The following is a 24,849-nucleotide window of genomic DNA, read 5'->3' as shown; positions in this document are numbered from 1 at the left end:
ACTAGAACTGGCAAGACTGAGCAGGAACATTTTATCAAATGGCTTGAAGGACGGGCATTGCTCTTTATTTCCATAGGCACTTGGGAACCACGGAAGGCTTTTCATCAGGGTCATGGCTGGATCACACTAGAATCCTAGAATCCTAAAATACCATCTGAATTGGGCCTCCCCATCCCTATTCCCTACCTCTCCTGCTCCCTCACACGAGTTGAGCAGCAGAAGCAGGTTTACAAAAAAGCACAATCTGTTCACCCTCCATGGGCCTTGTGGGCCACCTTGCCTGGAACAAGCCCCAGGGACGGCAGGGGAAGCCTGTAGGATGGGAGTTCGCATCCCGGAGAATGGAGGCTTCACAGGGCAAGTTCGAGTTTCGTTCACTAAGGTGCGCCCAGCGTCTACAACAGTGACTGGCACATAGTAGGCAGGTTCTCAGTAAATCTTGGTAAGTGGATAAATGAATTCTGCGGGGTGGTGGTGGCTATCTCCCCAGGGGAGCTGGCAGAGGTAGGTAGTGAATCCCGGAGAGAAGCAGCCCCAAGAACTGGCAGCGGTGCTGCGCGGAGCTGTCCACGGTGCTGAAAGCGTGCGCTGTGTCCAAGACCGCTATCCGTGGTGCTAAAACAGAGCTCACAGCAAGCCAGTACACAGCCCATCCGTGGCAACTTGGAAAGAGCTCAAAGCATCTTAGGAACTACAGTGGAGAAGCAGACTTCATAAGCTTGCTTCACCTGCTCATACCAGTCCCCCAAGACCTTCTGCACGAGACAGATAACCTGGCACAGGCCCAAGCAAGCCTGTTACCTGTTGGTGACTCTGTCTCCAGTGTGAATACAAGTCCATGCTTAGGTGCCCAAGCTCTCCAGGGTTGTGGGACTCTGAGGGGCTTGAATGTCAGTCTCCATTCAGCTAGCCTCTGTTGGGGTCCCTGGGAGAGGCAGTCAGTCATACACAAGCTCTAGGCAGGCAGCCGGAGAGAGAGGCTGCATGCCAATAGCATTAACTGTAGGGCCTCGCAGGAGCTTCTAGTCCTCACTGGCCTACAGGCACCACCAGGCAAGGTGCCTTCACTAGAAGACAGTACACAGAGGGAAGGGCTGGCTGCTCTGTGATGACAGGTGAGCTGGATTACAGGTCAGCACTGTGAGAGCGGGAATCGAGGAGTGGGGCTAGGGAACTCTGTAGAATGGAGTTTAACAAGGATGTGGGAGTGAAAAAGGGGGTGAGGGACTGGGGAGGAGGTAAAGGGAGTGGTGAGAGGCAAGGAAGCCATCCTCATCAGGTAGGGACAAGCTGGTCCTCAATACAGATGCTCTCACACGATACATACAGATGATAAGGTTACAGGTTGCTAGGTCTGGCCTGGGCATTTGGCTCTGCTAGGGACTTTCTCCATGACATCATCCTCACAGGGCAGAGCCTCCAAATATTCTAATTTTGGCCAAGAACTACTCTGACTCTCCTATCCATGAACTTATCTAAACCTTTCTGAAGCAATTTATATTTCCAACCTGTATCACCTCCAGGGAAATGATTTTCAAAGTTTATTCCCTGCTGAGTGCTGTAGGAAATTTCATGTTACAGGTTTTAAAACACTTACCTCTCCTGAGCTTTGGATGGGGGAGGAGGGTAGGAGTGGGGAGGCATTCATTCTGCTAGGCTAGTGAAGGAGCCCATATTTCCTTCTCTGTGCCCTTTCTGATTTTATAGACTTCTACCAGATTCCTTCTTATCCTCTCTCTGTACACTGACGTTGTCCCAGACGGGCTAGTGATTTTATATGACAGTTCCCTTCTCATCACAACTCTCTTGATAACCACTCAGTTGTACTGAACTTTATAGTTACCAACACACTGTCATCTGTGTGAGATCTATCTCCCTCCCACTCTGTGAAGCAGGCCCTTGGGGATCTTTACCTCCATTTCACAGATACATAAACTGAGGGTCAAGGGAGGGAATTAATTACTTAGATCATGTAAGTCTGTATTAAGACCCTAGTTCCCCCTGATCTCTGGCTGGTGCTCCCTTAAAAAGCAATGACCACAAGCTCACCAGATTGCTGAATGCAGGTACCCCTCACTCATGTGTTGGGAGAATGGAACATTTATGGTTTGTTCCAAACTCCCTCCCCAGCCATGTGCAGCCTTCTATTGCCCATCTGGGTCCCTCTTTAGGAAAGAAGCGCCAAATACCCTCCTCCGGACACCATCCACATAATTTTCCCCAAACTAAAACTCATCAGCCATGCTTTGCCCAGTCTACTGCCTCTCAAGATAAGATTTTCCTAAAGCTTATTCCTCACCAGCTTGGCATTTTACTATCACCCAGGAGAGTTTAGATTTCACTGCAAACTTGGTGATTTCACTGTACACAACCTTTTCCAGATCTTTTATTTAAATGTTAAAAAAGAGATGAGCTCCAATTCTTGGCTGAGCTCACATCTTACACTTCTCTATCCTGAAGACTGTTTATTCATTCAGACCTTTTGTTTCCTTTCTTTGTCAGCTCCTTATCAATGATGAAACAGTTGCTTTGAATTCCAGAGAATCCATTTTTAAGACACACTTACACATGGAACCCATACCCCAGAACACTTCAGATAAATGCAGTCGGAGGACACACACACACACACACACACCCTTTATCAAATCATCCACTGATACTGATGCTGGTGCCTGGACACCCACGCTCAGGCACACACTGTTCACCCCACACCCACTCCCCCCTCACTCACACACCTGCACGTTGAGGGGGGACTCATGCTGCCCTTTGATGAGCCCAGTGATTTCCTATGTTTGTCAGGAGGGAAAGGGATGGAGCCAGGCAGGGAAATGCCAGCACATGGGAGAAATGGATCAGAGGCTCTGGAGCATCTGGAACTATTGGGAGAGGATCAGGGAATTCCCTGACATTTGGACTGGGCTGTTAGAGGATCCTGGGTGAAGACCTCTCTCAGCCATGGGCAGGGTGCCCAGTTAGTTGCCCAGCTGCCCCCACCTGGAACATTTATGTGAAACTCACATCTGACCAGGAGGGCAGCCTCTGCTCATACTTAGAAGAGAGACAGGCCTGGCAGGTGGTCCTGAGCTCCCAGGGGCCAGGGGCAGGCATTCCTGCTTTTCAAGCCTGCAGTGAGGTCACCCATGGGTACACACTTCCTCAGTCACAGCAATGCCAATGTCCCCCTGCAGGTGTACAAGCCGGGCCCAGGCCACGTAGTGTGTGAGAACACTTGTCACTCCACCAGGCCACCCTGAGACCACCTCTCTCCCTGTTCACACTGCCTGCAGAGTACAGGGGTTGCTCATGGGGTGAGGCAGGGGCCTAGAATTTCCAAATGCTTCCATGAGAAGCAGTTGCCTCCAGAAATCCCAAAGGGGTGATGACTCCCAGCCTAGAGGGTCACGATAACAGCAACCAGTGTCGAGGGCATCCCTGTCAACCTCTCACACTCCTTTCTGCTCTGGGGCAGGCATATTGGCACATGTCTTGCTTAGCCACTTGGCACAGGGTGGGCCTAGCCTGCCAGCCACTTTGCCCAGCTATAGAGGATGGAGCACACTGAGGCTGGTCCCCACAGGAACCCTCACAGCACACATGTGGTTCCTCAGAGAGCTGGGAGGGATGAGGGAGGGACACTGGCAAATTGAACTCTAATCAGGGACACCATCTTCCAGCACCTGAGGAGAGCTTCTCCCTGGGAGGCAGGATGAGGGCCTCACACTCCTGCAGGGACAGGCAGAGGGCGAGATGGAGGGTGGGAGGCACTTACACCTCTAGATAGATGCGCCTCCGAGCAAGCAGGGCCCTGCTCCCTTCTGCATCTGTCCTGCTGCTTGGGAGTTCTGAAATCAGATCCTTTCCGCTCTCTTTTTCGTCCTCTCCTGGCATTTTTCTTCCTCTCAGGGTCCTCAGAGGAAAAGGCTCCACAGAAAGATCTTTAAATGAATGGCCCCTCCTGGGCCCCAGGGAATATATTAGAGCTCTGAAGTGATGGCCAGAATGGGGGAGTAATCCAGGGAAGACAGGGAGACATATGGGGCAGGCTGGGTCGCTAGTGCCAACCATGCATCTCGGTGGGGCTGGGGAGCATGAGCCACTTCTCACAGGCAGACAGGACAGCGACTGAGAGGAGGAGAGGGGAGGGGCGCCCCGTCTCAGCCCCTTCTGTGTTCTCTTCTGCACTCCCGACAGCCTGCAATGATTTCATTTCTTCATTTGTTCTCTGGCTCGTTGCCCATGTCCTCCGGCAGAACGTCGGCTGTGAGAGGGCATGCGTGCAGTTCCCCCATTCTCCCCAGCCTCTCCAGGTCTGGCTCAGAGATGGTGCTCAACACACATTTGTTGAAGACATGCGTTGAGGAATAAACAAATGGGTGGGTGATGAATGAATTAATGAGTGAAGCCGTCCTGGCAGACCTTAGCTATCTAGCCTGCTGGTCCAGGAGACAAAGCCAGGCTCCTGCGGTTGCTCAGAGAAGCCACACCTCAATCCCAGGCAATGATTCTCTTGAGCTGAGTTCCTCCCTATTCCGACTTGGCCTCAGCTCCAGATGTCCCTGCTGGGCCCTGGGCCTTAGCCAATTACCCATGTCCTGGAGGCAAGAGTGGCCACATGCGTGCCCATCCCGTGCTGGGCACTGGACAGGGAAGAGAGGATATAAAAAGGTATGAATCTAGGCAGAGGCCATCCCCTTGCAAACCACAAACTGTCTTCTTGCTTCTTTTCTGCTTGAGGGGTGACCAAGCCCTGCCTGTCCACCTTCACCCTGGCTGGTATAGTCCCTACCATGCCAGCCCTCATCTGGATCATTCTAGGACTAAGCTTTGCTCTCTCACTCATTGATCTGCCACCAAGATCCTTCTAAAACCTAGATCTGATCACGTGGCTTTCCTGATTTTAAATCTGCAGCAGCTTCCCACTGTCCCTGGAATGGCTCAAAACTCTTTGGTGTGGCGTTAAGAGCGTTGCATAATGTGGGCTCAACTTATCTTCACAGCATCAACTTCAGGCCACCATTTCCATGGCAACAGCAAGGACAGCAGCTAACAGGTCTAGAATTCCTACCACACACCCTGGCCTCAGCCACACACACTGACACTGGCTAATTTGATCCTCTCATCCCATGGTACAGGCAAGCACTGTCCCATTTTACAGATGTAGAAAGCGAGGTAAGTAGAGAAATTAAGTGATTTGCTGCAGGCTGAACACAACAGCAACCATGAGAATTATTATTAGAGCTGAAATGCACTGGGCATGAACTCTAGTCCTGGCACTGTTCCAGGGGTTTCACAACTGTTATCTCATTTAGTCTTCAGACCAGCCCCCTGAAGTCAGACTACCAGCCAAATATTTGCCTTTTCCACACCTCAGTTTCCACACCTGTAAAATGGGAGCATGATGACAGCACTCCTCAAAGCTCTGTTGTAAGGCCTCAATGAGACTGCATGTGAAAGTGCTTAGGACAAAACAGGGCTGGCTCCTGAGCAAGGGTGTCCACGGTGGGCTTTAGAAAGATGCAGGCACAGCGTGGGCCGGGTTGCTTGGGGACAGGATGACAGATGAGGAGCTCCCCCAGAAGGCTGTGGCCAGGGGTCAGGCTCTAAGACAGTGGTTCTCAACCTTCCTAAAGCTACACCCTTTAATACAGTTCCTCATGTTGTGGTGACCCCCATTGTTACAAATTGAACATAATTAAAGCATAGTGATTAATCACAAAAACAATATGTAATTATATGTGTTTTCCGATGGTCTTAGGCGACCCCTGTGAAAGGGTCGTTTGAGCCCCAAAGGTGTCGCGACCCACAGGTTGAGAACCGCTGCTCTAAGCGGTAACGGGGGGATAAGGGAGGAGGAGACAAGTTCAAGGTTACCAGGTTTATGGGAAGGACCAGGAGTCCAGGATGGTGCCAGGGCCTTGGTTCTGAGTGGCTGGAGGATTGGGGGTGGGCACAGCAGAGCAGAGTTGTGAAGAAAGGGCCTAACTAGGAAGACAGGCCCATGTGCCAGCCCCAACCCCAACACTGGCATGTCTTCCAAGAAGCAGAAAGAGGGGCCGATCCAAGTTCACCTGCAGGGGATGGAGCCTCCAGAACACTCCTGTGTATAAGCCGTCTTGAGCACTTCTGGGCCGAGAAGGCCAGTATCCCTGTGTCGGTAGAAGTGTGGACAAAAAGGGTGCCCTGGCTCCTGGTATTAAAGACCTGGCCCCTGGAACAGGGAAAAGGGGCCCAGGGACTCCATACCAGCTGACTGGAGTTGCCAGCTGCAGTCCCCTAAATCGCACCCTGGGCCAGACTGGCAGTCCATTAACGTGAAAGGTTTTATCGTACTTTACAGCCTTGCTGTCTTGTATGTGACAGCAGGTAATTAAAACAATAATTGTTTTCTGATGTTGCTTCTGCTGAACGATAAAAGCTTCTAGTTATTTTCCTTTCACTGGGGTCGGTGGCGGGAGGGGTCTGATCTGTGGGTGGGGTGCAGGGCCACAGAAGTTGGGGAGGCCCAGAGGGTGAAGAAGGGCCTTCTGTGTGGCCACGACAGAGAGGCCTGCAGGAGCCTGTCCTGCGGCAAAGCTCTGAGCACATCCTGTCGCACCAGCACACAGGCAGGTACACGCCACACATGTGCCCCTGCGGTATGTCCTTTATGCCCAGACCTTAGCTGTCCTGTGAGCTGCTCTGGAGAGGGCCACCCTGCTTGGGAGCTCCCAGGAGAGACGGAGGGGGTTCCTGGCCAGGAAGGCTGGCAGCAGTTGGGACCTGGAGGAGTTGGTTTGTCCAGAGTCCTAGGGAACCCCTCAGTAACTCCCCTCCACCCAGAGAGGGAGGCACAGACAGGATCTGAAGAGTGGGGGTGATGAGGAGGAGTGAGGGGTGGAAGCTTGTGAGTACCAGCCCTGCTGCGAATGCACTTGTACTTCCCAGGTGCCTGGAAGCCTGGCATGCCAGAGGTCGCTTGCCTGCGTAGGGCTGGGGTTCCTCAAGTCCCAGAGGGCGCTGGACTCAAAGATGATAGGACACGTGGTATGGTGAGGTTCTTCTGTGTCTCCTGAATAATCATCTACCTTCCCTCCCTCCCAATCATCTGTCCACCTACCTACCCATCTCTCCACCCACCCACCCACCCATCCATCCATCTGTCTGTCCAGCCAACAAATACTGAGCTTCTAGTGCCAGGCATTGTTCTAGTCACGGGGACCCAACAGTGAGCAGGCCACAGTCCCTCAAGAAGCTTATGTTCTAATGGGGGGGGGGGTGTGTAGAAAATAAAGATGTAAATAAGTCAATAATGATCATTCCTAATGTTGGAAAGTGCCATGAAGAAGCTAAAACAGAGAGTGTCAGGCTGCTACCTGAGGTTAGAGGGCCAGGGGGAGCCTCTCTGGGGAAGTGACTTAGAGTGAGGCTTGAGTGATGTGGAGAAGAGGGAAGAAGATGGGGCGTGGGGGCTGAGGCATCTGGGACCCAGTGCCCTCCAGAGACCCTTAGACCATACACTCTCCTCCCACCCCAGGTCCTGTGACTTGCCCACTCCTTGTCACCTCCAGCCCCATACCCAGGAAGCCCACAGCGGGCACAGGGGAGTGACTGGCGTGAGCTCTGCTTGCGCTGGTGCCCATGAATGACATCACACTTGGGGCTTCCCTGCCCCCACTGCCCCCCAGGCCTGCAGTAAATCACCCTGATGCTTTAAAACAAATACTTCTTAATCACTAAAAATTGAAATGATTTCATGTGAAAATGTTAATGTATTCGGAATCACAGCCGTGCACTGCGTCTGACAAATTAGCACCCAGCCCGCCGCATTGTTTGTAGCTACATTTATCCTGGTGACGAGACACACACACAAGACGGAGCAGGGGGGCAGTGAGGGCAGTTCCAGGCTGGGAGCATTTGGAGGAAGAGGGAAGGGGGAAGGGAGCAAGGGTCCCAGAGGAGAGGAGAGGCCCAGCCGTCCCCTGACAGCCAGCCTGACCCACTGCTTGAGGTTAGAGGGCCAGGGAGAGTGAGTAGACTCTCATGCCCCCAGGTGCCCCAGTCCCCCAACCTGCCCTTTGATGCCAATCCTGGACAATGAGACCCATACCAGGCGGGGCTGGGTGGCCTGGTGGCAGGCTCCCCCCAGACCCAAGCACTTATAAAGCATGAGCACCAAGAGAGGATAAAAATAATTTTCACAAGAATTTAGTATCAGAAATAAGCATGTGGAGAAATGGGAACCTTGTGCTTTGCTGATGGAAACATAAAAGGGTGCAGTTCCTGAGGAAAACAGTTTGGCAGTTCCTCAAAAAATTAAACCTAGAATTACCACATGGACCCAGCAATTCCACTTTATGTGCCCAAGAGAACTGAAAATAGGTGTTTAAACAAATACTTGGACGTGAGTGTTCAAAGCAGCATTATTCACGATAGCCAAAAAAATGGAAACAACCCAAGTGGAAGATGATGGATAAACCAGATGTGGTCTCTCCACACAATGGAATATTACTCAGCCAAGAAAAGGAATGCAGTACTGACACATGCCACCCTGTGGGGCAACAGTATGTGTGAACATCATGCTAAGTGAAAGAAGACAGTCACAAAAGGCCACATATTGTTTGATTCCATTTACATGAAATACCCAGAAGAGGCAAATCTATAGCAACAGAAAGCAGGTTGGTGTTTGCCAAGGGCTGGGGAGAGGGGGGAATGGGGAGTGATTGGGTCTCCTTTGGGTTGATGAAAATGTTTTGGAACTAGATAGAAATGATGGTTGCACAACACTGTGAATGTACTAAATGCCACTAAATTGTAGGCTTTAAGATGGTTAATTTTATGTTATATAAATTTAACTTAATGCATCAAGTGCTTGAGAGGAAGGTGAGACACCATTGCACATCAGCTCATTATACAGGCCAGTAGTTGATACTGGGAGGTGGTGGGGACAGAGGCACTGAGACTGCAGGATGGCACAGAAATGGCCAGTCCTGCCTTCTCCCCACACCCTCCCCCGTCCCTGCCTCACCCCTGCCCCTGCCTCAGGATCTGCTCCATGACAGCTCAGACGCAGTCATTTTAGATCATTCTCCCCATTTCACAAATGAGTCCGAGACTGTGTCTGGTCCGGGGCTTGCTTAGACTCTGAACACAGAGCAGATCTGGGACCGGGACTCCTGAATCCCTGTCCAGGGCTGTGTCTTGCCATCCCAGACCTGGGCCCTCTCACCTAGCACCCCCACCTCTGAGTCATCTTCCTTACACCCACTGGCCTTACCAGACCTGCCTCAGCAACTCTGTACCCTTCTGGAAGTTGAGGGGGCATTAGTATAAATGAGCACAGCGATAAGTCATTATACTAGTACTTTCCCTTCACCCAACTCCGCACCTCCCCTGCCCAGACCATGTGGACCCTCCAGTAACCAGGCAGCTGTACCCACAGTGGCTCCTTCCAGTCACTTGGGTCTCAACTCACATGCCACCTCCTCGGAGAGGCCTGACCATGCAGTCTATCTTGCTTAACTCGCCACCCACCATGCCCACATCTAGTTCACATGTGGCCACATGGTCACGTGGCCCTCTCTGTTTGCCTTCCAACTCCTGAAGAGCAGTACTCATTCTCTGACTCTGACAACTGTTTATTCTTCCCACTAGAATACGAGTTCCTTAAGGGTGGGGATGGTGCCCGCCTTGTTGCGTATCCACAGTGCCTAACACAGGCCCGGCACACAATAGGGGTTCCATCAGTGCTTACTTCCTGACTGAGGTGCCCCATCTCACCTAGCCCTGTCCCCCAGCCCATCCTCTCCATTTCCCTCAAAAGCTCAGGGGGCCCAGGGCCTTCCACCCCAGCCCCTTGCACAGATGGATGCCCAGAGAGGTTGGGGCTGGGACCGGGCTCTAAGGTGGCTGCTGCCGTGCGATGTGAGAAAGTCACTCCCCCTCCAAGCCTACCTACGGGGAGCTCATGTGCAAGTGCTTTGCACACGCTAAGCACTCATACTTCTCCTGCTCCTTCTCCCCTGGAGCCTTCAGGGACCCAGCCTCTTGTGGCTCTGAGAGCCTTCCATCCCAGCTCTACAAATTCCGAGTGGCCTCTGCATCCTGCCCACCCACCTCTTCCCCAGTTCCCCAAACGCTGGCTCTAGGCTTCTGAGCACTGACCCTCAGGCGGCTCCTCCTGCCTCCGATGGGCGCAGGTATCCTCCAGGTCTCAGCTGTGTGGCCTTTCCCCACAGCCTTCCTCACAGCTGCCTCCCCTTCCTCCCCGACTCCCACTGCTCTCTGCTTGTAGGAAGGTCTTCCTTAGCCCCCTGTCTTATCTGCTGGCCCTGGCCCTGCCCCCTAGGGCTACACAGAACAAAGCAAATCCATGTCCCTCCTGCCTTCGGTGCCCTGAAGGCAGGGTGACAGCCCACTGCCACCCTGACCTTTGAGGACCTCTCTCCTAGGACATGACTTTACATCTGTCCCTCCATTACCCGGTGCATCTGCAAGCTCTCCCCACCATTACATTCCCTTGACCTAACCTGGCCAGAACCACTTTCTGTTGCTTATGGCCAAAGTGCCCTGCCTGATGGACATGCTCTGGTAGGGCCTGGCAGGGGGAGTTCAGTGGAGCCCCCCACCCCCCTGTAGAGCCCTCTTGCTCTTTCCGCTTTTCCCTCATCGAGGCTCCCTGATCATTTCCTGTTTCTGACATCGCTTCCCAAGGCTCAAAATCTCTGAATCATGTTTGTCTCTCCCCCGTCCCTCGTCCCCCACAGGCAACATCCAGAGGCTCCTCCTTTCCAGAGTCTCCCACATCCATCTCTCCTAGCCCATCCCTGCTGCCCGCTTGCTGGAAAGGGAGCCCTCGTCATTTCTTGCCTGGATGACTGCCGCAGCCTCCTGGCTGGTCTCCTTGCCTCCAGCCTCTCCCTGCTCCCATCTATCCTCCATGCGCTGCCAGATAAATCTTCCTTAAACACTGCTCACTGCCTGTCACCCCCTAGCTCAACGACCTAGCCAGCCCTGTCAATGCTGGTCCCCCACAGGCTCTATCTGCCCCCACTGGGCCGTGCCTCCCAGCTCCCCGTACACACGCTGTCCACCGAATGCCTGTGTGCTCCTCCCCCTCCCTTCAATTTCTGGCCCAATCCCACCACATGCCAAGGCCTAGGCAGAGTCCTTATCCTCCTCTGGCCTTTAGCCCCCACGACCTGGGATTAGAGGACAGGGAGGCTGGCCAGGGACTAGTCCTGAAGCTACAGGTCACCCTGCAGGCCAGCATGTAGGCTGTCCTTGCTGGCCTGTCTGGGCTCTTCAATGTCACTGTAGCCCCTGCAAGTCCTGGGGACTCACCTGGCTCCAGGCTGTCAGGAGTCATACCTGAACAAGTCACTCTGGGTGAGTCATCCTTTACCAAGTCAACCTTCCTTTCAAGCCCTCTTATGAAAGCTCATCACCCCAAAATGAGCACTTCCCAAGATTCCAGACCTTCAGGCCCTACCCTTGACGCTCTCTGCCAGTGCTGTCAACCAAGGACCCTGCACCCCTCCAACACACACCCCCCAACACCCACACAGACACACCCACACAGACTCTCTGATCTCTCTCTCTCCTCTTTTCCCTCTCTTCCTCCCCCTCCCTCCCTCCCTTCCTCCCTCCCTCCCTCCCTCTCTCCCTCCCTCCCTCCCTTCAGGGGTGTGTCACAGAGGGAGGACAAAAGTGAGCACAGCTGCTGCTACCCACACAGCATGGAGACCACCCCTATGGGCCTGGCATGGAATAACCCATTTCATCCTGGAAACCCTCTGAAGTAGGAGCCTTTCTTTTCCCATGTTTTCTGGATGAGGAAACCAAGGCACTGAGAGCAGAAATTACCTGCCTAAGGTCTCCCACTTTAGGATTCTAACCTATACCATCAGCTCTAGAGCTCTGCTTCTCAACCACAAATCTTTGTTCCTTAACCGACTCCCCACACCTCAGCCCAGCAAAAAGCCTGGTGCCTGGAGGGAGCATCCCCTCCAAGCCTGAGGAGGCCAATGGGTCATGTAGGTAGAAGTTTAAGGAGCCTTTATCACTCTTCCTATGACCAGAGAACAGCAATGTGCTGGAACCAGCTCAGCCTGGCTCAGGAAAGCCCATCATTAAAATTTCTGGAACTTTGCAAGCGGTCGACATTACATTGGTAATTTGAAATAGGCCACGGCGGCAGAATTTACACCATGAAAATTGGTCCCCCGGTCCTCCCAGAGAGCCACTGGTAAAATCTCTTGCATGTCTTGGCTGGGAAGGAATGCTGACCACCCTCAGAAGGGTGTTCTGACCAATGGGAGGTGGGCTTCAGGCAATTCACACCAAAGACAAGCCCCCAGTGGAGCCAGGGTCATGAAAGGGACTTGAGAGGACCAGTAGGTCTCAAAGTTGAACCTCTGGCTCTGTGATCCCAAAGGATCTGGAGGAAGGAGTCTAGAAAAGTGTCAGGGCAGCTACAAGACTTCTAGGTGGGCTCAGAGTCCAGCCAGACATGCTCAACATGGATAGATGGTCCGAAACCAAGCACACAGTCACCAGTGAGAGGCAGGGACTAGAGAACTGATCAAGCAAGGTTGAGGCTTGGAAATGCAAAAGCTGCGTGGGAGCGGAGGGGGCTTGGAGGAAGGGGACCAGGAAAGGGTGGGCCTGCGGACTGGGGCGGGGGTCGGGGGCACTGGGAAGCTCGCCTCACCACTCCGCCATTTTGCACCTGAGGACACTGAAGTGGAGAGTGAGGACAAACTCTAGTAAGAAAGCACTCAAGACCAGAAGGCGAGGGCAGCACGGGCGAGTGGTTGTCCTGAATGAGGTCAGGCCTCTTGGTCCTGGTCAATCACCAGGTCCTGGCTGGGAGCCTGTAGAACCCACTGCTGACCTCTGAGAAGCGGGGTGGGAGGCGTCATGGAGCAGGAGATGCGTGAGCTTCGGTCTAGTTTTCAAAAAAGAGAGTTGGATTTGGTGACGGCATCATTTAGATTCATTGAGTGCAAGCAACACAAACCAATTCTCATAAATTTAAGCAAAAAGGGGAAAGTACTGGCGAGAAATTGGGTTGTTAAGAGAAGGAAAAAGAGGCTTAAAAGGGGGCTCTGAAGCAGAAAAGAAGCTAGGACAGGGGAAATGACTGACTTGTCTTGCATGGTGCCTGCAGCTGAGATGAAGGGGCCCCCAAATACCCACTAAGCGGCATTCTGGCAGGACTGGGAATGAATGCTGAGTAGATATAAAACCCAACAACTGGAATAGCCATAGCCTGGTGACCCTGATACAAACCTCAGGCACGATTCCGGTAGGGCTTCCTGGTCAGCGGCAGATGACCAAGGGAAGCAGGGACACTGAAGTCACGCTAGGGCCTCCATGGACCCACACACCAGACCAGCTTCCCTTCTTACAGGTTACTGATCTGGCAGAACATGGCCAGAACAGTGTGTCTGGACCTCAGCCAGGCACCTGATAACATATCTCAGGATCAGCAAATGGAGATGCATGAACCAGATGACAGCACGTTTAAGGGAATGCAAAACCTGTTGAGTGCCCGGCATTGTTTTCTAGCATAGCCCATGTGGATCCAGACTCTGGTCTTCATCGTTGAGCCTCAGGCTGTGTCCCGGGTGCTATTCAACATTTTTATTAAATACTTGGCCAAAATGTATTGATGACATACTGGTTAAATCTGAGGACAATGTGCCCATCCCCATTCAGTGGACAGGAAGCTGTGAGTGGTGGCCAACAGCTTGAATAACAGGGCAGTGGCATTGGTGGCTTGGGCCCAGGCTCAACTACATAACCATAACCCCGGGCTGTGCGGACTGGCTCACACATGGCACAGCACTTGAGCTGGACCAATGAGGAAAGACCTGGACATCTGTTGGATGGCCCAGGGAAGCGATGTGCCATCTCCTCACTCCCCACGCCCCCCAGATTGGGCCTGCAAGGATGTGGCTCTGGTAACTCCTGGCAATCACCTTGGGACTTTGAGGAGAGAGGCTGCTGGAGAATGGCACCAGCCTGAAGTCACAGTTGCTACCCACGGCTTTTCAGTTACATGCACCAATAAATCTCTCTCTCTCTGTCTGTCTTTTTTTTTTTTTTTGCCTTAAGCTAATTGGAGTTGGGATTTCTAATACTTGCAACAGACATACTTAATATCCTATACTAGTCTAGTAGTCCATGTTGGACCATTGTGTCACAGTGGGATGAGCTCCTAGGATTGACATCCAGAGGCAGGTAACAAGGATGTGAGGGGTAGAGGTGGGAGTGGGGGGGTGGGCAGGGGGTGGGATTAGAACAGGGGTGGGCAAACTTTTTGACTCGAGGGCCACAATGGGTTCTTAAACTGGACCGGAGGGCCGGAACAAAAGCATGGATGGAGTGTTTGTGTGAACTAATATAAATTCAAAGTAAACATCATTACATAAAAGGGTACGGTCTTTTTTTTTTTAGTTTTATTCATTTCAAACGGGCCGGATTCGGCCCGCGGGCCGTAGTTTGCCCACAGCTGGATTAGAACCATGCTACACCAGGAACAGCTGAGAGACTGGAGTGCCAGGCAGGAACTCTGTCTTAAACAAATAAGAAGGGGGAAGCCATCCTGGGTGGCCCCAGAAGGATGAGCCAAGAGCCATTTGGGAGAGCTTATGGGGAAGGATTCCCCCTCATTATAAGAAAGTGGCTTGGAACTTGACCTGTGGCTTTAAGTCAGAAAGATAACCCCCAGGGGTTTTGTAATAAAAATTCCTGTGATCTGGACAACAACCCTGCCCAGGTTTAGGAAATGAGGGGTGGGGTTCAGAAGGCAGGATGTAGAGGGGGAATAGACTCTGGAGGTGAGGGATTAGCTCCAGAGTTAAGGTCTTCCAAGTCTGTCCGGCACCAAACAAGGCCCTGAGAGTAAATAGCCACGGGGGAGGGGTCAGAGTGGGGGAGGGGTCAGGCCAAGCAGTAACAAGCCCTGCTACCTCTGAGCCTCAGTGTCCTCATCTGATAAATGGGACTACCCTCACCTAGCACGCCAGGGTTACCACCAAGACAATTAATAATAATAATAATAATAATAATAATAATAATAAAAAGTGACAGCCACGGAAGGCTCCTGCTCTTCCTGCGCCAGGCTTCTCCCCTCTGGGCAGGAGAATGCGTTTGGGTTTCAAGGACCTGGGTTGGAACCCCAGGATGGCCACGAGTTTGGGACGCCTGCCCTCCCTCATTTCGGTGCACTAGAGCCCCTGATATAGGAGATGCTCCGAGGATGGGGCGTTCTCTTCCCTTCCTGTGGCGAGGTCAGTCGGGGCTCGGTAAATCCTACACGCCCCAGGCTGCCAGGGGGCCCACTGCCCAGCCACGTCGCCGGGCCTGGGAAGGCGGCGGGGGAGGGGGCGGGGGCTGCAGCTGGCGCGGGAACCGGGAACGGCAGAGGCCGACAGCCGTCTGCCTGGAGGCTGGACGCCTGCTCCCGGGGTAGCAGCCGAGCGCTCAGCCAGGAACTTGTTAACAGGCCCCGAACAAAGAGCCGCTAATCCGGCGGGCGGCCCCGGGCGGGCTGGCGGGCGGAGGGACCCCGCCCCTTCTCCGCACCGCTGCCGAATTCACCGCGCTTTCCCAGGGCGGGGGCTGCGGGGCAGGCGCGCTGGCCCCCACCCGACTCCGGCTCCCATTGGCTCAAGCGCGGACGCCCCACCGCGGCTCTCGCATCCCGCAATCCACCTGGCCGGAGGCCTCCCTCTAGCCCCGGACCCCGCCCGCCAAGTACAAGGACAGCGGGGTGGGGCAGTTTTAGGGAGGAGGTTGGCTCTGGGCTAGCACGGGCGCTAAGTTAGGACTCCAAAAAAAGGCGCCACCCCTTTCTTTTGGAGGGTCGGGGGGCTGGAAAGATGCAGACCTGGGGAAAAACGAGCAGCCCCTCAATTCCATTTGGTCTCTGCCTCAGTGAGGAGGGGTAGGGTCTAATTCGGGGTGTACCTTCCTGCAGGCTGCCAGCTGGCTGGAGAGGTGTAGGGCACAGGTGGGCCACAGCGTCCAAGCCCTCCCCAGGAACCCTGCAGCTGTCCTTCAGGCTCAGTCCATAGACTGCCTTGCCCTCCCCAAATCCCAGCCACATACTTGCCTGGAGCTCAAGGTGACCCTGAGCCTTCCAGACAGACACAGCTCTGGACATCCAGGCCTGGGAGGGGCTGGGGAGGGTTGGGGACTCACCCATCAGGATGCTGGCACCCCAGGTTCTTACCATGGCCCCACTCCTAGGCAGGGATTTCAGGGGCCCTCCCCCACCTGAATGGGACCTAAAACTTGCTCCTTTGTGACCCACTCTACGGATAAGCAGCTGCCACTCAGGCCTTTCCTGATCTCTACAGTCTTCCCCTTTCCCCATTTCAAACAGGGTTGGGTGGGCCAGCCAATAACCACACTTGGGGGTACACTTAGGGCTTCTACATGCCCCACCCCTGGATGTCAAAGGGGCAGAGAAAAGACACCAGGCTTGTCCTCATCCCAAAATGGAGGCCTTCCCTAAGGCCTCTGTCCTCCCTCCTGAACCCCTAGCTGCACCCTCTCCCACAAAGAGGACACCAAGGACCATCCCACTCCTCCAAGGAAGGGACAGAACAGTGCCCTCTGCCGTATTATCATCAACTGCAAACATTTATTGAGTTCCTGCTGTATGCTAGGACTGACATGCATCAGGCTGTGTAATCTGCACAACTACCTTTTAATGACTCCACTTGAGCGGCGGGGAAACTGAAGACGTATAAGGAGGCGTGGATCCACAGCCAGGACTAGGGTGAGGCATAGCGGTTGCCAAGGGCACTTACTCTCAGGCGCCGACCCTGCACTTGCATGGCTTAAAGTTTGCACCTGAGGCACCTCGCTTGCCTCGCCCTGGTCCCAGCCTTGGTCCAGACTAAGACCTTAGAGCCTGCCAACTCAGCCCACCACCTCCTCCACATGCCTGGGTTCTGGCTCCGGAGGCCAAAGGCTGCTTGCTACATCTGACATTAGTGCCGGGGAAGGGGTGGGCCTCAGGCACTGGCACTCTGACCTTCTGGGGGCCCTAAGAAGGGCTGTTTTTGCCACTGGGAGGTGTTCATCAGCCAAAGCAGGACCTTGTTTCCTGGCTTGGATGCAGGGACTCAAAATTCCTACTTCTACCCCTCAGCCACCTTCAGTCCCACAGTAGCAGACAGCTGGCTCTAAGGCAATGCAGGCAGCTGCTGCCAGGGTGGTTGGTGGCTTTAGCAGGTGCTGGGCAGGTGTGAGCAGTTTCTGGGGGAACCTGCTGTTGAGTGCACAGTCCACCCTACCCCAGGCTCCCAAGGCAACCTCGCTGGGCACCAGCCTCTGCCCCAATAGAGTCATCAAGTCCAATCCTTTAGTATACAAAGAAGCAAACAGCCCAGAGAGGTCAAGTGATTTGTCCAAAATCACAAAGTAATAAAATGGTGGAGTCAAGACTAGAATTGAGTTTCATCCAGGGCTCCCACCCTCCCTTTGCTGCCATGTTCTGTGTGTCAAAGATGATCACCAGCACACAGTTCCAGGACAAGCTGAGCCCAAATCATCATCTTCACAGAACCCCCTAACAAAGCTCTGTACACATTGGAGGATTTTGTGTCTGAATCAGGCCTGAGTCCCTGCAGGGGATGGTGAGTGTGCAGATTGGGGGTGGAGGCAATGACTCCAGCCTAGGGCTCCTGCCTGGGGCTGGAGCAGTAAGAAGTGAAGCAGTTCACAAGAGGGACCTTCTCTCCTATCTCTGAGCTTGGGCCCCGACACAGCTTTGGACCCCACCAGTCTTAAATTGTGCCTCTTCAAATGCCAGGAAAATGGAGGAAGGAGACAAATAAGCCATAGGTGCTTGCTCCAAGTCAGGGCCCACCTTGGGGGGCTCTCTCTATGTTGCCCATCAGCTTATTACTATAACCCCAGGAAGCAGAGGTGATCCCATTCAACAGATCTGAAACAGGCTGGGGAGTAGAAGTTATTTGTCAGGTGGCTTAGACTGAAACCAGGGCCCATCTGCCTCCAAAACCCCTGCCCTTTCTACTCTATCTGATACGAAGAGGGGGCTGGGGCTCCCCAAAAGGCCGGAGGATCCTCCAATGCCACTCCCATGGAGCAGACAAGAAGAACAAAGGGGTGGGCTGGTACAATTGGTCACAGGAAGCTGAGCACTCAACGGTGGAAAGGATGGTTGGGGACAGGCTCTCCTGGGGCTCAGCCTAAACCAGGAGCCCCAAGTAAGTGCTGCACAGAGCAGACCAAGTCTGGTGTCAACTCCAGCCCTGAGGATGGGGGTGGGACAGAGTGTCCCTTCAGGATGAGTAAGACCATTGCTCAGTGCCCCTCAGCTCCACCTTTCAGGGGGTTGAGTCTGCAGCTCTTGGGCCCAGAATGGCTTAATTTGCACAAGAAGACACCCATCTGGGAATGTCTACACCTGGGAGGGGTGGGATGAGCAGGGAGGTTCCTAGTCAACAGACACAGACATAGAACCTGTGTGAAGAACCCACAGACATGGACACTCATGAGAGCTGGCTTGCCGTCAGTGTGAGGGGCCGGAGCACAGCTACTCCATGGTGGGGGTCTCACCTTGCTCATCCCTGCCCTGGACAGGTGCCATTTCCAGTCACCCTGGAGCAGGGCAGTCTGTGTTCGGGGCCAGGGATAGGGAGGACTGCTGGGGGAGGGCAAACTTCTCTCCCCCTCCCCAGCTGCAGCAGCCCGCCCTGCCTAGCCAGAAAACCCAAACTCAAGTAAAAGGAAATAAAGAGAAAAAAGAAGCACGTGACTAGCCATGACCGGGAGCATGTTGGGGGCTGAGAGCAGGGTCCCAGTGCCATAGACAATGGCAATAATTGCACACTCACCATCCCCTGCAGGGACTGGAGTGAACAAGGTGGCTCAGGCCAGAGGCTTCCGGCAGCTGCCCCAGGCTGTGTGCTTCTCCAGGGCCGAGGAACCAGTACCTCTGTCCTGTAGCCCACTCAGAGCTCCTCACTATGCCTTGGCCCCTGCATGGGCCCTGGAAGGAGTTGAGGAGGCTTTTGGAGGGGGCTGGATTAAAGCTGGGGGCTGAGATAAGCAGAACAGTACAGATAGAGCTGAGGATGTTGGGGTGGGGGGTGAGGGGTGTGGCTGGCAGGGTTGAGGGCACAAGGTTCTTTAAGGCAAGGGAGCTACAGTGAGGAAACTGGAGCTTGTCTGGAAGAGCCCACCAGCAGCAGAGCCAGAGAGGACACCTCCCTCCCAGTGGATCAGCCCAGTGAAGCGTGGTTACTCGGAGCTTCCCTATGGACTCCTTCCCGGCTTGGTACTGGAGGCAGGCACTGGGGAGGCACAGGTTCCAGCCTGGGCACCGGGTGCATTAGTCTAATTGGAGGAGGCTCAGGAGGGGGATGAGTTGGGGTGGCTATGGCACTGGTCTAGGTAAGAGGGTGAGGAAGGAAGGAGCCGGGGGGGGGGGGGGGGGGGTGACAAAGGAGGAGAGGGACACAAGCAATGTCACAAGTAGGACTGAGCTGGAGGACTTGGTGACAAATTAGAAATGAAGCGTGAAGGAGAAGGGAGAGCTGAGGGAGATGCTAAGGTTTCAGCCCTGGGCTTGGGGACTAGGGAGAGGGGGAGGACAGGGCCCATGGAGGGAGGGGCAGCAGGAGATGTTTGGCCTGGAATGAGCAGGCCCAAGCTTGTATGTGTGTGGACATGTGTTCCCAGGCCGCAGCCCAGGCCAGCACAGGGCCTTCACCTGGAGAAGGGGTCCCCCATCTTATAGGTTGAATGATTTGAGTCTGCAGATCTGTGGCCCAGAGCAGCACCAGATGGAAGACGGTGGGGGCCCTAGGAGTTTGGGGCGGCTGGCTCCTGCCTAAGGCCAAAGTTGGCTGCTCCCAGGAACCAGGCCATGCCTCTTGGTTGGTGGTGGTGGTGGTGGTGGGGGTGCAGGGGTTGGTACCTGAACCAATGCCAATCCCTGGGCTCCTAAGGGAAGCCCCTCCCAACACAGGCAAAGGGGGTCAGAAGACCAGACCTCTTCTGGGGATACCTGGGGGGCCCCAAAGCCTAGCCTACCCCATCCCCAAGGCAGAGTGAGTGAGAGCAGGGTATTTCTTAGCCCTAAAGAATTAAGACACCATCCCCCCAACCAACTGTTCCATTCTGGGGGGTGAGAGGTGAACAGAGGGGTCCAGGACCAGCCTGGAAAATAGGGGTGGGGCCTGAGGAAGAAGCCACCAGGACAAATTATTTTTAAAAAATATATCTTTATTGATTTCAGAGAGGAAGGGAAAGGAAGAGAGAGATAGAAACATCAGTGATAAGAGAGAATCATTGATTGGCTGCCTTCTGTACACTGGGGATTGAGCCTGTAACCCGGGCATGTGCCCTGACTAGGAATTGAACCGTGACCTCCTGGTTCATAGGTCAACGCTCAACCATTGAGCCACTGCGGCCAGGCCACCAGGACAAATTATTGGGGTCAAGTCCCCATGGAGCCCCTTCCCCAGGACTGCAGAGATCTGTGTGAAGAGAAGCCTACAGGTGTGCATGGCCCACAGGGGCAGGGAAGCAGGTGCCAGCTGTGTGACTGGATATGAATGAGAAAACCCTGTAAGACAGATGGGTCTGTGTTCAAAGGCACAGAGAAGGGCCTACTGGGTGCATGTGCTGAAGGGAAGGCTTTTGTGTGACCCAAGGTGGACGCTCAGCCTGGGGAGCAGGAAGCTGCCATTGTGCTGGCCCCCCGGCGCCCCCTGCTGGCCACTCACACACATTTTTTTTTTTTTTTTTTTCACCCTGGCTGATGTTGCTGAGGAGCTGATGGGTGGTGCAGGAGGAGCAGGGGTCATGGTAGGGCCAGCCTGTCTGGGTACAAGTGACTGGAGCCTGTGGAGGACAATAGTAGGACAATAGTAAGGGGCCCAGGCGAGAAGGAGAGGCCCTCTGTGCCCTTCAGCAGCTCCTCCCACAGGCCTGTGAGTGGATGCCCGGAGGCTCTGCTCCAGGGCAGTCCTATGGCACAGGGGCCCACCAGCCAGCTCCCTGGACAACCGTGAGCCAGGCCTCAACAGGTGTCCCACCAACCAGGGATGCAGTCCCCCTACTCTGCAGCCTCCTGAGGAATCCATGTGGCACCCCCCACCCCCAAGGCTATGGTTCTCTGTTTCACCAGCACCCATCACCCCCTTACCTACATATGCTCACCTGTGCAACTATTTACAACAATCACACATGTGCGGCAGGCCATACACAGACCAGTGCTGCATACACTGCCATGCCCTGTCATCACCAGGACACACATGCCGACTCACAGCCCTCACACATGCTTACATGGGCAATATGCAGATATGACCACACAGCCCTCTCGCACGTCTGACTCGTAACCTTCCCCTGGGCACCTACTCGTTATCTGGCGACACCTTCCCTGAGTGGGGAACATGAACGCTTGCAGCTCATGATGGTTAGTGGTGCAGCTGCACCCTGAGTGTGGCACATATACTCCTAACATGCACATGTGTGCAATATGAACACACACCCAGAGGCAGTGCAGTCTCCCAGCTAGGTCAGGATTAGAAGGGGAGGTCACGGTGCAGAAGGGTTTGTTAAAGTGAGGATTTGCAGCGGGGGGTGGGGGGGGGTGAGGGGGGATGATGGGATGATAGAGAAGGGATATAGAGTGGATGGGATGTTTTAGATGGAGGACTGAGGGGCAGCATAGTAGGGTGGCCAGACAGCGGTGGGTGCAGGATGTGCTACACAGAGTCCCTTTAAGGAAACAGCTATCAGCCTCAATCATCTGACTGGTCTCTGAGCAATCACGCATTGATCTTCGATCAGTCTGGCTTTGAATCTCAGGAAGCCCAACACTCCCTCCTGACACCCCTGGGATTAAAAATGGCCTGGCCAAGCAGAGGGGGCACCTCACAGGTTCCTGGGGCAGCAAGAATCAAGAATTGCTAGGGCAAGCCCCATGATCACATATATGACCCCCTCCCCCTACACTCATAAATAAGTTCAGCTCTGCTAAGTGCATGAGTGGGGGGCAGAGATCAGGAGGACTCAACAGCTCAGCCCGAATGGAAGCTCAGGGAGAGCAGACAAAGGATGCAGGGGACCCGCCCCCCCAAAGGAGGTGGGTTGAGGGCTGAGTTACCAAGCAGGTTAGGGTGGCCAATGGGACATAAAGGGAGGAGGAAGGGCTGTGTAGTAAACGGGAGATGGGGGAAGCGGCAGTGAATCCACCATACACAACTGTGGCCCCCACAAACCAGGGGGCCCAGGAGCCACAGCCCCAGTGGGGGACCCGCAGTGCTCTGTGCAGGCTGCAAGGGCTGGGGGCTGGTGTATGCGCCTCCACGCCTGAGTGTGTACGTGTGCGAGCGTGTGTGGCGGAGACAGAGGAGGACACTGTGTTCTGGACGTGGGCAGAGGCCAGGTGCCCAAGCTAGGAACTGTGAGTAGCTGTTTGAGGCAGATGCTACCAGGAGAGGTATCTTAACCGCCCTTCTTGATTTCCTGGGGACCGGGGGGGTGGTCAAAACCCTCAGAGTCAGGCTCCCCCGGGGGCGTTGATTCAAACCCCTGACCCTGCTCTGGGGCCGGCAACCAGCAAACTTCCCTCGCCCTGAGGCGTGGGGCGTCTACACTCGCCAGCCCCGCGCGCTAGCAGCTGCTCCTGGACTTGGCAGAACCCAGGCTTCCGGGGAAGCGCGCGGGGAAGCTGCGCAACAATAAGAGGCGGCCCCCGCGTCCCGCCTCGCAAAGTTTGGCCTCGGGGGGCTCCCAACTGGGTCCGGCAATGCGGGTCAGGGACACCCCCCTCCCCAATTCCAGAGCAGCGAGCGTTCGCGCACACTGTCCCCCGCAAACCTCCCCCGAGCATGCATGTGACTCACCGGAACCGCGGAGCCAGGCAGCGAGGACTATGCCCAGGAGCGCTGGCCACAGGCCGGGCCGGACGGCCATGGCCGCTGGCGGGCAAGCCGGGCGCGGGGCCCCGCGGGCGGGAGGGCGACTTTCAGCGCCTCAGCCCAGAGCCCCTGCCCGGGGCGCCCTCGGGGCCCATGCCAGCGGACTGCGCTCCCACGGGCGGCCGGTTACGGGGCGCACGCGGCGCGTGGCTCCCCTGGGCACCCGGAGCGCAGCAATGCAGCCAGGGCGGAGCGCAGCGACAGCCTCGCCGCGCACCCAGCCAGCCGCCGTGCGGAGCCCGCAGCCCGGGAGCGGGCCGGCGCGCGCCTCAAAACCCGGACTGGAATATCGGAGCGGGAGGTAGCAGGGCGGGGCGGGGAAAGAAAGGAGGGGCCGGGCCGCCTGGCGCTGTGCGCGCGGGCCACCGCCAGTTCCGGGGGTCCCTCCTGGCGGTGCCCTAGGCTCTCCCGGGGGACGGGTTGGGGTAGTGGGCGAGAAGGTCCCCCACCGCCCTGCGCGATCTCCAGGGACAAGGACAGAAGTCTGAAACCCGGAGTGGATCGGTTCTCGGATCCGGCCTCTCCCGGGCCCGCCAGCCTGCGCACAGGTGGCTCGGGAGGGGCCCAAGACTGCGGCGACCGAGAAGTAGCCCCAGCCTGCAGAGAGCGGCCCGGGGCAGGGGTGCCCGGGGCAGATTCCACTGCAGTCCTCTTCCTCCATCATACCCCATTCCCGCCTCCCAGCCGCGCTCCGAGGCCGCCAGCGCGCCGCGGTATGCCACCAGCCCGCGGCTTGGATAGGGGACTGCGGGAGAGCGCCCGGATTCCCGGCCAGCCCGCAGAGGTGCCCTGGCTGGCCAGAGTCGGAGCCACCCGCAGTCCCAAGCACGTAGGCTGGTGGACCTCAGCGTTCCCCAAGGTTTCCCTAAGCCACGGTGCCGTTCGCCTAAGGAAAACAACAGCAGGGCGCAGCATAGCTGACTGGGCGCGCGGTGTTTGCGCCCTGAGCGCGCACAGCGCTGGAGATGTGGGCGTAAAGAAACCAGGTGGGCTTTGGGAGCTAGAGAGACCTGGGGTACGGCTTAGGCGCTTCCGCCTTCTAGCTCTTTGACCTTGGGCAAGTCACGTTGTCTCCTGAAGCCTTCCATTAATGACCGCTGCTGGAGGCTCCTGTCCCCCACCCCCTTCCCTATTCGGGTTAAAATAAACAGAGGGTTGCCTTGAAAGAAAAAAAAAACGCGCACCATGTGCATGGGGCGAGTGGTCAGAAAAAGAGGCCCTACGCTGGGTCGGGAGGGGGTTGAGAAAGGAGAGGGCAGAGTCGCAAACTAAAACGCCTACAGCGGCCAGAAGATAATACATATTGGTACTGCACGCTGGGCGGTATAAGAATGGTCTTGGCTTCCACAAAGAGATATGAGGTCTACTATATTTCTTGAAACACGAGGCCCTCTCTCGGTCTGTCTTTTGTTTCCCAGTATTGATAGAAAAGAGTTATGAGAAATGTTTTTGCTTTTCTCTTAACTCTATATAAAAACCACCAGCCAGTGTCCAGATACACATTTGCAGGCACTCGGCTTCAGTGCCAGGGAGGAACACCAGCACTGGGAACTGGGCACAGGATCCCAGCTAAATTTAGAGACAGCTGGCTCTTCTGCTCCAGGTGCCGTTTGTGGGGTGTGTGTGTGTGTGTGTGTAATATGGCTCAGCACTGGCCACATCTTCCAATTTTCCCATAGACTTCAATAGAAGCCATTGCATGTGAAATCTTCTGACCTAAAATCTTTAACTGAAAAATAAAAATATTTAAACTTCATGTGAGCCCAGATGAAAATGTCCATAAATATGCACCAGCCTCTGGTTTTTGCACTCTGCTTTGGGGGTTGCTTGTTTGTACTCCATGTCAGGAGGGCTTGATCTAGCCCACTGGTGAGTGTGTGTGTGTGGGGGGGGG

General features: G+C 55.0%; 1 protein-coding gene across 2 annotated transcripts in view; it reads right to left on the bottom strand.

Moving 5' to 3' along the window:
• The window catches only part of UNC5A (unc-5 netrin receptor A), a 58,678-nt gene extending 35,572 nt beyond the window's left edge, over positions 1–23,106 (bottom strand). For both annotated transcript variants that reach the window (XM_070415091.1, XM_070415092.1), the window contains exon 1: positions 22,881–23,106. In XM_070415091.1, the coding sequence (XP_070271192.1) occupies positions 22,881–22,950 (70 nt within the window). In that variant the 5' untranslated portion in view covers positions 22,951–23,106. The remainder of the gene's footprint in view (positions 1–22,880) is intronic.
• Between the last annotated feature and the right edge of the window lie 1,743 nt (positions 23,107–24,849).

The sequence above is a fragment of the Myotis yumanensis genome, unplaced genomic scaffold (assembly GCF_028538775.1).
Source record: "Myotis yumanensis isolate MYYU_CA2020_CCGP unplaced genomic scaffold, mMyoYum1.0.hap1 SCAF_5, whole genome shotgun sequence".
Taxonomy (NCBI): domain Eukaryota; kingdom Metazoa; phylum Chordata; class Mammalia; order Chiroptera; family Vespertilionidae; genus Myotis; species Myotis yumanensis.
This window is presented reverse-complemented; position numbering and strand designations above follow the sequence as displayed.